The 16,628-nt window shown below is 36.5% G+C and overlaps 1 protein-coding gene across 1 annotated transcript in view; it reads left to right on the top strand.

Annotated features, from left to right (window-relative positions):
• Positions 1 to 16,628, top strand: part of atp2a2b (ATPase sarcoplasmic/endoplasmic reticulum Ca2+ transporting 2b) — a 36,991-nt gene that overhangs the window by 1,094 nt on the left and 19,269 nt on the right. Inside the window, exons 2-5 of the mRNA XM_058757792.1 lie at positions 133 to 150; positions 245 to 327; positions 3,317 to 3,421; positions 8,261 to 8,399. Coding sequence (XP_058613775.1) covers positions 133 to 150; positions 245 to 327; positions 3,317 to 3,421; positions 8,261 to 8,399 — 345 coding nt within the window. The remainder of the gene's footprint in view (positions 1 to 132; positions 151 to 244; positions 328 to 3,316; positions 3,422 to 8,260; positions 8,400 to 16,628) is intronic.

Genomic DNA, 16,628 nt, shown 5'->3' with positions numbered 1-16,628 from the left:
AGTTGTCTTTTGCTGTGAAGCCTGAATGATGCAGATAATTTTACTGTAACTTGAACTTTCAGGATCTAATGTTACGAATATCTTTTTTTTTTTTTTTATCCCCCATGCCGTGAATCTTTGGCTGTCCCACAGAATTGCCTGCGGAAGAGGGTAATCTTTTGTCATGCATTTTTTTTAACACCGCTTTTTATGCATTTAACGCCTTGGTCTTTATTATCATGTATTCACATGCTTTTGTCTTTAGGAAAATCACTGTGGGAATTGGTGGTGGAGCAATTTGAGGATCTTTTAGTGAGGATTCTTCTCCTGGCAGCTTGCATATCTTTTGTAAGTACCTGAGTGCAGTGTTAATTAGAATACAGTACCAGTTTAGCTTTACATATCATCATTTTTCCCAGTTTTATCTGGTTTAGGTTAAATAAAGGTAGATTTGATTAGATTCAACTTTGTCATTGTGCAGAGGACCAGTACATTAATATGTAACTAGAAGAGAAATTAAACTAAGCTGGTAATTTACAAGTAACATACATTTCTGAAAAAAATGGTTGTTAGTTTATATGGGGGAAAAAGCCAAAGCATCAAGTCACCAAGCAACGTGAAAACTAAAAAATAATCTGGAACCTCATATGTTAGTGGAATGGACATACAGAGAATTCCTCTCCCTGTGTTCTGTAATTACTCAGCTCCAGTTCCACTCCAGGTTTTCCACTGGCTCTAAAAATGACGTTCTAATACAGACCAACACTGTTATATAAAATGTAATATAGTATATAAATAATGGTGAGGTGCAAATCTTAACCAAACAGAACTTTATGATTCATGTTTGGTTCGTAAAGAATTTGATTAATATTTAATCACTACGTGACATGTTAAAAACTGCGACGCAATGGGTAATGAGGATACGTACCATGCTGAAAGGTATCTGGGTGCTTCATAAATGCTCTGCGTGATATTTTGATCATGTTACAAAATGCTGTCATCAGGCTACAAGGTGGTGATGTACAGCGGTTCACTCAGTGGTTCGTTAATGCTGTCTGGAGTCTTTAACACTTGTCTGTTCTGGATAATGTTTCACCGCTGAAATGGGAAGCATGGTGCAAGTCTAAGAGGGCTCAGAGTGCTCTCACTGAGAACATGGTGTAAAATACTCTGCCCTGGAGGTTAGGTTACTGTGTTAAACCAACTGTCATCCACTTCCTGTGTTTGGACCTGTGGGTGTGCTGAAAAAGCACTGTTTGTTGCATCAACATTGAAGATTATTATTATTACAGTATGCTTGTTTACATGACAAATATATTAAAAGAGAGTGAGAAGCAACGTTTCTTACATCCAGTCGCTTTTGGTACTGACTGCTCATTCCTCATCTTCGCATCTGGTGTCCAGTGTTGTGACATTGCACAAGTGTTACTGGCAACAGGAAAGTTGTTCCCCCAGAATCGGTCCTGTGTATTGTTTGAGATCTCTCTTAAGCCCCATTTACACTTAGCCACATACAGGTCTAAACAATGTCCAAACGTGTTATGCTTGTCCTCACTAACCTATCGTAGAGATGCATTACCTTGCTGTTACTCTCACCTTGGTTATTCCCACAAGGCAAGGGTGTTATTAAATCAGCTCATTGTATCCCGTCAGGACTAAGCACAGCAACTGGAATTTACAAACACAGCTATTTCCACAAGAACCTTTTAGAATTGAAGTCAGTTGAATGACTGAGTGGCATCTCATTTAATGGACTGAATTTTGGAAAAGTCATTGTGCTTTGTATTCAGAAGTCATCATTTTTGCCAGAAATAACTTTTAACTTGTGTATTTTGGTATGAGTTTGATAATGTTGCTGTTAAAAGTATAACATCTGTAGTATGGCTTATAGTTGTTCTACAAAGACAAAACATATTGCCACAACTCAGTATTATTATTATATATACAACAAATGTGTTATTTGAAATAAAATATTTTAATTGTTTTATAAAAATATTTATACATTGTTGTTGGGTTGGGGTTGGTAAGATTTTTTTTTTTAGTTTTCGAAAAGTCTTGCTCTCACCGAGGCTGCATTTGTTTGATCAAAAATACAGCAAAGACTGTAATATGATATATCAAATATTATTACAATTTAAAACAAATATTTTCTATTTTAACATATTTGAAAATTTAATTTGTTCCTGTGATGGTAAAGCTGAATTTTCTGCAGCCAATACTCCAATCTTCAGTGTCACATTATAATGTTAAAAATGGTTGTGCAGCTAAATATTTTTTTTTGGTCACAAACAGTATTTAGTTGAAATAGAAATATTTTGTAACATTAGAAATGCCTTTGTCACTTCTGATCAATTAAATGCATCCTTGCTTGAAAAAGTTTTTCACTTCAATTTTTTTAAATAATAAAAACAACCTATCTCAGACTTTTAATAGTAGTATATGCATATTATGTTCGTCTGTTATATAATGTATTATGCAAATGTTTGTATAATGCTCTATAGATCCATGCTGTTCATTGAGCTAAATTGGGGTAGAGGATGTTACCAGACGCATGTCTATGATTAGACTAATTGTTAAAGAACAGTTTGTCAGCGTGAATGTATCATCAAAATGATGACCAAGATATGCAAAGGAAACCTCTCATAAAATGTCAGGGATTTAATCGAACAGAACTCAAGCTTGTCCTAGAGTACCCTCTGGAAGATAAAACCGGATGTTACAGAAACAATATTCCAGAGACTGCATAGGGAATACTAAGCTTTTTGCCTCACTAGAATATGTGGGTTGGTGTTAAAAGACTCACTTTGGTTTTATGCACTGACTGCACATTGCTTCTGTTTGTGTATTGGTGTTTGCAAAGGCCTGAGTATTAGATTTTACCATCACATTCTCGACTTGACCAGTGAGACCTCTTGTGTGGCCCAGGTATGCCCATAGAGTCTAGATTGATGAAAGCTGGTCTATCTTAATTTGGATCATATTACGTAGTGCTTCAGCATTCACTGGGCCTTGTCTGGACCGTGTCAGCATGCCTGTAAATTCACATAGCTGGCTCGTTAAGTACTTTGTCTCACTTATACTGCCTAGAAGTGGTATGCATGAAATATAGTCGTGCTTTGTGAAGTTGCTGACGACAGTCTGTTTTGACACATGGCATAAAGCCACAACTCCTGCCGTGCCTCATGATATAGAGAGACATGCTTGATGTACAAAAAAATGTAAAAACATGACTCACTAAACAGTTTATATGTACAGTATATATATGTTTTTCAGTCATTTGGAATGAAGGAAATATGAATGTGAATGAAACCCTGATTTAATTATTTTTTTTTTTTAGGTACTGGCCTGGTTTGAAGAGGGAGAGGAGACCATTACAGCATTTGTGGAGCCTTTTGTAATATTACTTATTCTTATAGCCAACGCCATCGTAGGTGTCTGGCAGGTAAGTTCGGGCCACTTTTTCTTGAGCTTTGCCTTATTTTCAGAAAAAGTAATAAAATATCACTGAGTGCAAATACAGTAATAGCTGTAAGGTTACTAAGTTTGCACTTAAGGTCAAAGGAGTGTTTTGATATTTACAGATAGTCCCATTTAAACTGCTTTGAGTCTGCTAAGGATAATCGCTAAATCCTGGTTTTTGCATATTGACGTGCTCTGCCAGATGTTTATGAACAATATTTGAGTAATTTGTTGCATGAGAGATGATTATAAATTACCATTTAAAGTTTAGGGTCAGTAAGTTTAAATGATCTAAAGTGTTAAAATGGAAAAAGTGACAGTAAACGTATTTATAATGTTACAAAAGACTTCTATTTTTATATATATATATATATATATATATTATTTTTTTTTTTTTTACTTTCTATTCATCAGAGAGTACTGGAAAAAAATCGGTTTTTAACTTGTCATTAATAATAAGAATGTTTCTTGAGCATTATATATTCAGCTTTGCCATCATAAAAAATTAATTTCATTATAAATGTATTAAAATGGAAAACTGATTTTAAATTGTAATGTTTCACAATATTACTGTTTTTACTGTATTTTTGATTAAATAAATGCAGCCTTGGTACAAGTATAATTGGATAGCATTTGTTGTTATAGTATATATAATGGGATTTAAAGCTTTACTGTCCTCCAAACCTTGGATTTTCCACTGATAGAGCTCACTTGTGTCCAGGCTTTCAAGTTTGTTTTAGACCCTTTTATATTGTGAATGTAGATTTTCTTGTACAGTGTAGTTAGCCTTGTTATGAAAATGAAAACATGTGGCCGTTTTTTCCCTGCCCTTTTCTAAAGATAGCCCTGCTGTCCCAGTGGAATCCAGCGTAGAGCCAAGACCCTATTTTCTCCAGCACCTCTCAGCGGCCCTGAAACTCATGTCCCAGATTTCTCTCTATCATTTTATTTCAGTCACCATTCATTACCCAGACTGCCTTGAGAATCCTCAGCCTTGTCCCCTCCTAGTAGTTTTCTAATTTTTCAAATGGTCTCTTCAAAGGGCACAGCAGCAACGCAGTGTTGAATGCCTTGGGCTGGAGTTTTACAGATAACATTAGTGTATATAAATGGAAAGAACTCTTTAAAGAGTCCAAAAAAGAGCCTTATAGTCCATGTCTGGTAGCTTTGAGGTCATTTATATACGATAGCGTATTCTTATCTTTTAACAGATAGATGCAGTTTAATCATTAATTTAATGCATTGTTCATTTTTTTTTTTTCTTTATGAAAATGTAGCAATTTTTTTGTTGTTGTTGTTTTTCAATACGCTGCTGCTCAAAAGTTTGGGTATATATATATATATATATATATATATATATTATTTTTAACGAAATTAACTTTTATTCAGCAAGGGAGCATTAAATTGACCAAAAGTGACATTTATAGTGTTTAAAAAAGATTTTTTTTAACTTTCTGAGTTTTCACAAAAATGGATTTCAACATTAAATAGTTAATGCCTCAACACTGATACATGCTTCTTGGACACCATTCTGAAGGGTCATGAGACAATGAAGACTGGCGTAATGGCTGCAAAAAATTTTGCTTTGCCCATCATAGGAATAAATTACGTTTTAAAATAACTGCAAAAAATATTTTGCAATATTTCTGTTTCCCCCCCCCCTGTATTTATGATCAAATAAATACATTATTAATGAGCAATAATAATCTCCCTACCGTTCCAATGGTAGGTTTTAAACAAAAGGGACAATTTGTCCAATGTTTCCTTCTCCAGCTTTTAGTAGGAAATGTTCACAAGGAATGTAAAATTAGGCTCATCATTTTAGCTGTTTCCCGAATTGTTGTTCATACAGTTTTGCCTCACAGATGGCCTACAAGTGTTCCCCTTACAGTTCTTTGGTGGATTGCTTCCCTAATGGCAGGTGTGATGTGAGATGCCAGAGAACTTATTATCCTCTGGTCTCTATGGCCACTTTTTCAATCAGAGAGGAGAGCAGCAGTTGCTAGCCCAGGGCAAACTTCATTTCAGAGAGCATCAGTCCATGCACCTGCTCTGGTAGATTTACAGGCCCATTAAACATCTGCAGCAAAGAACTGAGTCTGATTTGCAGCACTACCATTCAAAAGTTTGGGGTCAGCTAGTTTTTAAAATTAAATTAATACTTTTACTCAACAAGAATGCATTAAATGGTTCAGTAGTGACAGGAAAATGTTTATAAAAGGTTTATATTTTAAAGGGATAGTTCACCCAAAAATGAAAATTCTGTCATTAATTACTCACCCTCATGTCGTTCCAAACCTGTAAGACCTTCGTTTATCTTCGGAACACAAATTAAGATATTTTTTTATAAAAACTCCGAGAGCTCTCTGACCCTCCATAGACAGCAAGGGTACTACCACGATCAAGGTCCAGAAAAGTTGTAAGGACATCGTTGACATCAGTGGTTCAACCGTAATTTTCCGAAGCTACGAGAATACTTTTAGTGTGCAAAAAAAACAAAAATAACGACTTTATTCAACAATTCTTCTTCTCCTCATCCCTTATGCTGTGGCATGCCACAATTGTGGAGAGAGTATCATGATGCATGCGCACCACTGGAGACGGGATGAGTAGAAGAATTGTTGAATAGTCGTTATATTTGTTTTCTTTGCACACAAAAAGTATTCTTGTAGCTTCGTAAAAATTACGGTTGAACCACTGATGTCAACGATGTCCTTACAATGTTTCTGGACCTTGATCGTGGTAGTAACCTTGCTGTCTATGCAGGGTTTTATCAAAAATATTGTAATTTGTGTTCCGAAGATGAACGGAGGTCTTAAGGGTTTGGAACAACATGAGGGGAATTTTTGGGTGAACTAACCCTTTAAATAAATACTGTTGTTTTCTAAGAAATGTGGAAAAAATTCTACTAACCTCTCACTTTTGAACGATACAGTACATTGTGTCTGTTTATTTTTGTCAATTATTTTTAGCACTGTAAACAAAATATTCTTCTTTAGTGGTTTATTTCCTTGCCACGTGGACTTAGAGTACTTATTATATGAATGAAATGCATTTCATGAATTATTTCACTGATTTTAATGTCTTTTGGCAATCGCTTTAATGTAAATCTTAATTTTGGCAGAGGACATTCTGTTGGAAAGACTCCATGCTTGAAAGTAGTGTGTTTGAGGCAGCGCGCTCTGCTTCTTCATTGATGTCTGAATCAAAAGTGTTCTTCCAGAGTTAGACTCCTTTCAGTTCTGCTCATTTTAACTGTGAAATGAGAATCGCGAGGCCTCATGGGCCAAATCGTGTAACTCTTATCTGCTTTTCCACCCTCTCTGCTTTATTTCTCATCATTAACATGATGCACAGGGGTCATTTCTGTATACTTATTAGCTATCTGAATTTTATCACTGATGCGCATCACTGTGGTTAGAATGATTTTAGTGTGATATACCTTACTGCAGGGTGCCTGACTTGAAACTCAGCAATTAGTAATGTTAGTATTTTTTGTAAAAAAGTTCCTTATTAGTTTTCTGTTGAGAGGTGATACTGATCTGCCTTTTGTGGCGTGTGTATTTATAGCTTATTGCCTTAAATGTCTTGGTGACCACAACCCTTCCCCCTATATTTGTCCGGGTCTGGACCTTGAAACTGGTTTTTCGCCCTTAGGCATGCTAGTTTTGTTTGTTTGACATAAGACTTTGTGTTCCCATCATGCAAGAGAAACCACAGGAAGTCCGCTGCCAAATGCTCGGCCAAGCAGGCTACCACTATTAGTAATTGTGTCCCTAGGGATTAATTGTTCTGACAGCATAAGGTCACCTTAAAGGGTTACTCCACCCCAAAATGAAAATTGTCATTAATCACTTTAACCCCATGTCGTTCCAAACCTGTAAAAGCTTCGTTCGTCTTCAGAACACAATTTAAGATATTTTGGATGAAAACCGGGAGGCTTGTGACTGTCCCGTTGACTGGCAAGCAATTAACACTGTCAAAGCCCAGAAAAGTATGAAAGACATCGTCAAAATAGTCCATCTGCCATCAGTGGTTCAACAGTAACATTATGAAGCTACGAGAATACTTTTTGTACGCAAAAAACAACAAAAATAACGACTTTATTCAACAATTCGTCTCCTCCGCGTCAGTGTAGCGCCATTATTTTGAACAGCTATATTCTACTATATGAAATAGTTGGGCTAATTTTGTTTTGGCTATTATTAATAAAATATATTAAACATACAAATAATACAAACGATTGATTACACAATTAATGAAACCATGAATACAAATAATGATTGACCATGGTTTTTCAAACGTTATAATGTGAAAGACCTCCAAATACGATGATCCAGTTTGTGAGGAACCCTATCAGTGTGAGAGAACATTTTAATTAAAATATTTTCTTTTTCTTTTATTCATTTAATCTGTGTGACATCATGATCCTTCAGAAATCATTTAGATATGCTGATTTAATGCTCAAGAAACATTTCTTATCTATGCTGTGAACAGTTGAGCTGCTTATTTTTTGTGGAAAAAATGATGCATCTTTTTCAGGTTTCTTTAATTCAAAAGAACAGCATTTATTTGAAATAGACATAAGATCACTTTTGCTAATTTTAATGTGTCTTTGCTAAAAAAAAAAAAAATATTACATTATTTTTATATTTTTCTGTGTTGTGGATGTTTCTGTGGACCCAACCCCCCCACCCCCTTGCGGCCCCTTTACCCTAGTTTGAAAACCCCTTTTATTAACAAGTTATTATGCTTTCTTATGCCTACTAGGATGTCCCAGAAATATGAAAATGTCTAATTTCCATTCACGTTATGCTTGCAGGAGAGAAATGCAGAAAATGCCATTGAGGCCCTCAAGGAGTATGAGCCCGAGATGGGCAAGGTCTATCGCCAGGACAGGAAGACTGTACAGAGGATCAAAGCCAGGGACATCGTACCCGGGGACATTGTGGAAGTTGCTGGTAAGAATTTCAACTAAGTGACTATTTTCAATGTTAAATTCAGCCTAGGTGAACGGTGAAATCTTAGCAGCAGCGGGAACTAAACAGCAACAGGTGTAAAGCAGCCAGTGCCATCATCCATATGGTATGGCTGCTGTGTGAACAGGCTGGTTTCCCAGTGGTTTAGGCTTACAGTGACACTCTCTCTGAACCTTTGTGTGCGATCACACGGTTGCCACTGGACGGGTCGTGTTTCATAGGTTTTGCAGTAAAGACTTCCTAGAGAGTACCAATTAGAGCGCTGCTGTCACTTCAAGAAAACAAATTAACTAATTGCTTTGTCAAGTTCATTTTCAACAAATTTTTCCACAAATTAATTTTTCTGAAATTAATGACTGCCGTCACTTTGTATTGCTTGAGAAATAAGAGCTAATGTTGTGTTTTTGTTTCATTTTCTTTCTTTTCTTTTTTCTTTCTTATGTGGTATTTGAATTTCACAACTTTCTGTGTTGCCAACGTATTTCCTATTAAAACAGGTAGTTGAGGAGATACATATTAGACTTAGAAACAAGTCTCTTGTTCTCACCGAGTCTGTTTATTTGATACAAAATCTGTTTTATGTTTTAAAATGCATTTTATCTTTGATGGCAAAGCTGAATTTTCAGCAGCCGTTACTCCAGTCTTCAGTGTCACATGATCCTTCAGAAATCATCCTAATATGCTGATTTGCTGCTTAACAAACAGTTCTTATTATACCATGATACATTTGAGGATTCTTTAAGTAGAATGTTTAAAAGAACAGCGTTAATTTATTTGAAATATTTTGTAACATGGTAAATGTCTATACTGTCACTTGTAATTAATTTAATGCATCCTTGCTGAATAAAAGTAATTTATTTAAAAAAGTCACTGAAAAAAACTTAAATTGTCTAAAGTATTTTTGAAAATACCTTCAAAATCAAAAAACACTTGCAACCATTATTTGTTTGGAAAAAAAATCTGATATGAGGCTATTTGTCACTATTTCTAGTCAAAGGTAGGAGGGGTTTATAACTTAGGGGGAGGGGACAATCTAATTTTTCATTCAGGTTTTTTTTTTTTATTTATTTATTATTAGGCAATAGTTTGTATAATACAAGATGAGTCATCGATATTTTTGATCTATTTTCCTGGAAGAGATGACTGTAAAAGTCGTGTACTTTGTAATTTGGTTAACCTTTTGAGTTAGAGTTCCCACGTGAATTCATCTGTGTAGGGATTATCAGGAGGTGCCCCTTGCTCTCTATATTGCGTCACGTACCAACACGTCTCTTTGCTCACTAGAATAGGTCACTAGGCGCTTCCTCATTGTTTCACACATTGGGCGGCTGTTAAAACTCTTTCAGCTAGTGTGCAAGTTGCAGTTCACCGTGACTAAACTAACCAAAACACTTCATAATAAGTACCCTTAAGAGAGTTTCATTTTTGGCTTGGCCGGCACACACTGTTTACACTGTGCGCATGTGTAACCTTCATATTACCGCGTGTGTCTGTACTGGTCTTGTTGAGGTGTGTGCTCAAAAGCTGCAGGTGGAGTTAAATAGCTGCTTAGTCACGATGAGGTGAAACGGGTTGTGCTACATGGTGCAGCAGAGCCCCCATCAGCAGGATGGGGATTGGAGGAGCGAATGTTCTCGCAGCTCTGACTAATACCCTGCGGTAATGCAACCAGGTGAGTGTACCTGTTGCATAATCTGTGAGGGGTGCCTAAACGGATGGGTCATGCAAAATTAAACTCTCCACACAGTACTTCTGTGTGGGTGGCGGAGTTGCTAAGGATATATCTAAGGGATGATGTTATGGGATTTGAATAAGATGCTTTTGCAGAAGCTGGGCTCCAGACGGGGAAAAAAAAAAAAAAAAAATTATATATTATACTTTTATATTTTATATATATATATATCTATCAATCATATAAAACTTTTGGAGCCAAATGACTTGGTTTTTGTCACCCAAAGAAAGTTTCCCTTACTGTTGATTGAACTTTACAATTGGACTTCATATTGTTACATATATGTTAATATTGGTTAAATAACCAGTAATAATAAGATATAACAAAACTCTATGAATGTTTGTTTGTTTTTCCTTTAGGTTAATTGTTTAATCTATTTAAGCATGTATTATAGTAACGGTTCCTGGTTGATTTTGAATTGGACAACTAAGAAATAAGTTACGAATGGAGTAAAAGCTAATTCTAATTCAAACTGCTAATGCACAAGCAAATTTAAGGATTACATTTTTTAGACATTTTTGACTGGCTTTTCAAAAAAAATTAAAAAATCAATTCATGAGACATTTTTATGAATCGGACTCGTGCTGCATTCATAGTTGCATGCAGGAAGCATATTCTAACATGATTATATTTGATTAAACTTTGTGTGCTTCTACATTTAGGCTTCCTGAGTCTTGCCAGTGGTGACTAGATTTTAAGTTAACAACAAAAAAGCAGTTATTTTGCAATCCGTTTAGTCACAGTCCGGAGCCCCATTTGCAACAATTTTTTTCCTAAACCTATTTTTCCTTACAGAGCTTAAATCTAAGGCACTTTAGGAAGGAAGGGGGAAAAGTCTTTTCCTGTGTTACTGGGGTTTAAATACTGCTGTCCTGCGTCACTCTACAGCACCGTTTCGTTGCTGCTGCAGTCAGAGATGGGGAGAGAGAGAGAGAGAGAGAGAAAGAACTGCATTCCTTTTTCTCCTGGTGAAGGGGAGAGAGAGGTCATAAAGGGGTCTGGTTCTCTAAAACTCCTGTATAGGAAGGATAAAGCTGGGTAAATGGATTTGGGTTAACCCTTTGTGCATGGAGACAAACAGTGTAGCGGATAGATGGTGGTGAAGGGAGCGAAGGAAACAAAGAGGGAGGTGACTGCAGGGGGGAAAGAGAGTCTCGTGAGTGGAATGTTAAGTGTCCGTCTAGAGGCAGCAGCTGTGCAGCTTCGCTATCGAGCGACACCAGAGCTCACAGCTGATTTCAAGTGAATTTTCAGCATCCACGTGCATCCTCCAGCCTCTGCTCAGAGGTCACCGAACTGTCCTTCAGTAGATGGTGCAGTGATGTTTGAAAAGCGATGATCATCTGTTCCCTCGTGAGGTCTGCGTGACGTATGTTTAATCAAACCCGCAGGGCTTGGAATGTGACGCAAACGCATGACGCAGGGAAATAAAAATGTTTATATGCACTTCAATTTCAGTCAAGCTAAGGCAATAATTTGTCCTTCTAAAATGTCATGCAAGTGCTTTAGGCTGAGTTGTTTTATCTTTTTATTTTTATTTTTTTGGAAGAAATATTTTATTCAGCAAGGATTCATTAAATAATGTAACAAAGTAATATATTATGTTATAAAATACTGTATATTGTCATATTGTTGCTGTTTTTTTTTATTGAATAAATGTCATACCGACCAAAGTTTTATATAGCAGTGTAACTGTATATAAACTTGCTACATTCTGAGTTGCATTGTTTATACTGTCAATCATATTTAAGATTGTGTTTGAACATACGTCTAACTTTCAGTTATTAAACATCAACATTGTTTGTGCTAAAGGCATAAGTTACACCTTAAATCCTCCAGCAATTTGAGAACAATAACAGCTGATCTAAATCCTAGCATAGCAGCACTGAAGCCCCATCCCTTGGTCCCGTTACCCTGTCAACATCTGCGTCATCTTGCTAAATGGGTGTAGTAGAGGTTTTTTTGCCTGCCTTGGCTCTTAAGAAGGTGAGTCATAAACTCTGGTCCATGTAGCTGCTTTTGTTTCACTTTACTCTCATGGAAGAATGACCTTGCAGGCCTTTGCTGGAGATGGCCGCCTCTCATAATCTCCACGTCATTATCGGTGTCTTTTGTACATCTGCCAGCTGATAGCATGTAAAATGATGCCATCATGCTGTCTCAAATTCCAAATATCTGATCTGTTGGACCTGGGAGGTGTATCCTGTCATCTGCAGACCAGCAGCGATAATTGACCGTTTAGTTGTGCGTATATCCTCTTTCAAAATGCAGGGAAAGCTCTTTGTTTCAGAGATTTGTTGCCAATGCTGAACTGAATGGATTTTTAAAAGTCTTAAAGTCGTCGCCCATTATGCCTTTTTTAGCACTTCTGTTTTGAGAACATGTCTTCATAGGGAGCTCCAGAAATTGGTAGTTTCAGGAAATTGAATCAGTTTATGAATCGGCATGCTAATGGATTTCCTGTTATCTTTCTTTAAAACACTTTAATTAGATATTTTTGACTTGATTTCCAATGAAAATATTTCTAGAAATTGTTAAAATAATATGCAACACTTCAAGTAATTTATATACATTATATAATAATTATAAGATATTAAAACTTGTTTTCATAAATTGTATCTTAAATCAGGGTTGCCAAGTTTGTTGGGTTTTTTTCCACTCTGTGGCTTAAAGGTTTGACATTGCATAATTTATATTTGACCAGTGATTTTTATTTATCTATTTTTATTTTTTTTTTTGGAAAACAGAGTTTATGATTACTACTGTATGGTGATTTTCTTCTTATTTTTAACTTAATACTTAAACAAGTGGACAAAATCTAGCAGTGCAGTAAGACAAAATACATGTGTGAAAGCTACAATCTATGAAACAGGCTTTATCTTATGCAGTGTTGCTTCTCAAGAAAATTGATCTTATTTCAAGAATTTTAGAAGTTTAACCTGGAAAATGAAAAATGTTTTGCAGTGTAAACGCCTCTTTGGTGTAGGCTTGTAAACTGATGATAGATTAGAAAATGTCACTAATTCTCTTACATTGCAAATTCGGTATTCTGTCTTGAAACGGACAATAAGAACTTGAAACATTAAACTACAGGTTCTGTGTGTCAAAGAGAGCTAAAATGTATGAAATCTAATATTTTACTATGACTGCACATTAACATTTGATCTCAACTGCTGAATCAGTCACATTTAGGTGTTGCCTCTTTTTCTCTGTCACTCTTCTCTTAATCGAGGCCTCACCTTGAGGGACATCAGTGTAGTGAGACATTAGCCAGGGAGACTAATCGCAGGAGGATGCTGGGGGATGGGGACAATGCTGATGCAAGTCACTTGAGGAATTGACCTTAAAAAGGGGTAATGGAAAGCAGCAGAAACATTATCCAACTGCCTTTGCCACATGCTAACTACTGCAGTGTGAATGCCGATCACGTCTGGGAGAAAGTGACAAGCAGCCAGTGTAGGCTAGCTTTTGTGGTTTTATATTCATTGTATTACTTCCTGTCCACAAATTAATGTCGTCTTCCTCTTAGCGACACACTTTTTGCGGTCCTCCAGCTTCTAAATTTACTGCGCCGCTCTGCTAATGAACCAAGATTGTTTCCTTTGCTATGGTTATGGCTCTGACTCATGGGAATCGTCCTTAAAAGTACTAAATCGAGGTTACTCTGCAATCACTCAGGTGGGGCGTTTCATTGTGCGTAAAACTCTGCGACATGACCTTACTGCAGGCCTGTAGCCTAAACGACCACCCCGTCCCAGTGGAGAGCGAGCAAGAGCGTGAATGAAGGACAGAGACAGGATGTGCAGTTAAGAGTCGACCAGATTTGAAGAGATAAATAATCAGTGAGCCAGATGGCTGCACACTTTTTTTTCTTTTTTAAATTTTTTTCCCCCCTCATGTTTGAAGGGGAGGTGTTCTGCTCTTTGTCCTCTCTTGCTGTCCGCCCATTCGGTCCCATCAGCAACAGTGGGAAGAGGCTTTTGGAGGACAAGTTGTCTGTATGACAGGGAGCATATCCGGCCCTGTGTGTTTACGTGATTGGGTCTTCACTGCACTTGCGGCCTCTCGATGTCGGTTCCCTTGAGAAGAGCCCCAAGGGAGCTCCAGCAAATTAAGACTGCTGGGAGGGAGCGTTCTTTACGCAAACCAGCCAAAGGCAATCAGGGACAATGCAAGGAACTGTTAATGCTCCCTTTGAAGAAGGGATTAGACCTCCCTAAAGTTTGCTTACTAACATGCTAGCGGTCAAGATGTCCCTTACGTTTTCCCAAGAAAATATGAGCTAATGTCAACCAGTGATGCATGCTTGTATTTCACTTCTAGAATGAAAATTTCCTGATTATTTACTCACCCCCATGTCACCAAAGACGTTCATGTCTTTCTTCAGTCAAAAAGAAATTAAGGTTTTTGAGGAAAACATTCCAGCATTTTCTTCCATATAGTGGACTTCAATGGCGGTCAACGGGTTGAAGGCCCAAATTGCAGTTTCAGTGCTGCTTCAAAGGGCTCTACATGATCCCAGCCAAGGAATAAGTGTCTTATCTAACAAAACGATCGGTCATTTTCAAAGAAAAATACAAACTTATATACTTTTTAAATCACAAATGCTTGTCTTGCACTAGCTCGACTGATTATGTAATCACGCACACGTGATGTAGGCGGACGTATCGAGCTAGTGTTTGCAAAGCGAACGTGCAAAGAAAGTCAAATTCCCTTTACAAACAAAAGGTAAAACTGATTTAAGAAGATTTTGAAGTTGAAGGAGAAAATGAGATGGAGTTTTTCGCAATTACCTACTTTTTTAAACCAGGTTACATGCTCATCACACAGCTAGTGCAAGACAAGCATTTGTGGTTAAAAAGTATGTAATTTTTATTTCCTTTTTTTTTTAGAAAATGACCAATCTTTAGTTGGATAATAACTATATACTGTAAGTTTATAACTGCTATAATGACCCCCTTATTATAGAATTGTGCTATAATAACTCCTATAAATACAACTCATTATATACACTAACACTTTAAAATAGACAGAAATGTAGATGTTTGTGAAAGATGTTTTCTTTGTTTTGGAGGGATGAACATTTTTTAATCATAACAAATTTTGATGCAATAAATAGGGTAATACTTTTCTATAGTTATGGGGTGGATAATTTTATCAGTTGTTTATTATTCATGCAACAATACATATTGCTGTTATAGTTTTTATTTATGACCATTGCTGTATAGCTGATAACTTTGTCTAGTGCTCTTATGAATGTTTATAGCATGATTTGTGAAAATGTAACTACTATACTGAATGACTTGGCATAGACTTTCATTCTGTAACCTACTTGTTCTACAGATCTCTGCACTAGTGTTAAATGCAACTGTATTTGACAACGTTGATAACATTTCTGACAGATAATAATGCTTTTTTTGTGTGTGTGTGTGTTTCCCTTACCGAATGTCGTATCCTGTCTGTAATTTACTTGTCCATGGGCTTTTTTGATTACTGGCAGTTTAAGTGCCGGCGATACAGTGTTGCCAGATATTGCTATTAAGAATAAATAAAAATAAACCGAAATTATTTAAAATCTCTTGCATATAAGATAAAGATATCACCGACCCTAAACCGTAACTATCAACATTGTTAACTTTCTAAAGTTAAAAAAACGCTTATAATAGCTGGAACATACACGCAGACATTCACATGAGGAGATTAACACCAAATTAGTCATTCAGAGAACAAATTTTTTTTGAACTCCTAGCTGGCTACAGGCCTGCATGGGCGTTAGTAAATTTTAAGGAAATTTTCATTCTTGAAGTGAACTACTCCTTTAAATTTAATTTAACTTTTTTAGTTGCCTTTGCTAAGGGTGTTGTGGTTTATTTATTTTTTATTATTATTAATAAACCTGGGATAGAAGGTTTTGTTTGGTGGATAACATGTCCTTTGTAAGAGGGACCTGAGCTATATCTAGTGACCAGAGTATAATTGAGAAATAGGGTTGGCTCCTTTGACTTTACCACCTAGAAACCACCCATAATACCCTAGCAACCACATAGAAATAGCTAAAAACATAGCTAGCTACCATCTAGGCTACTTTTAAGTCATCTACTGTAATTTATTTGACTATTTAACAGTACAGACTCTTTCTGATTGTATGGCTTGATCATCCAAAGGTGAATATCATGTGGAGTTAAGACCACATGGTTTACCAGTGAATAACTTTCACTTGGAATTGCTGCAACTGGTATCACAACCTAAATGAGGCCCTATGCTGTTCCTCAGGAAGAGGATGTAGCTGAAGCGTTCCTTTAAGTGCACTGAGGAGTGTTTTGACGGTTTGCTTCCACCCCCCCCATTAGCAGCAAGTACGACACAACCACTTGCTCTCAGTTAGCTTTTTAACTTCCTTAATTTGATTGAGTAAAAGTGACCTTGATTTTTATGTTTTGGATTGGTACTTGTCTCTCTGAGCACCATTAGATGAAATC

This window comes from Onychostoma macrolepis, chromosome 21 (assembly GCF_012432095.1).
Source record: "Onychostoma macrolepis isolate SWU-2019 chromosome 21, ASM1243209v1, whole genome shotgun sequence".
NCBI lineage: Eukaryota > Metazoa > Chordata > Actinopteri > Cypriniformes > Cyprinidae > Onychostoma > Onychostoma macrolepis.
This window is presented reverse-complemented; position numbering and strand designations above follow the sequence as displayed.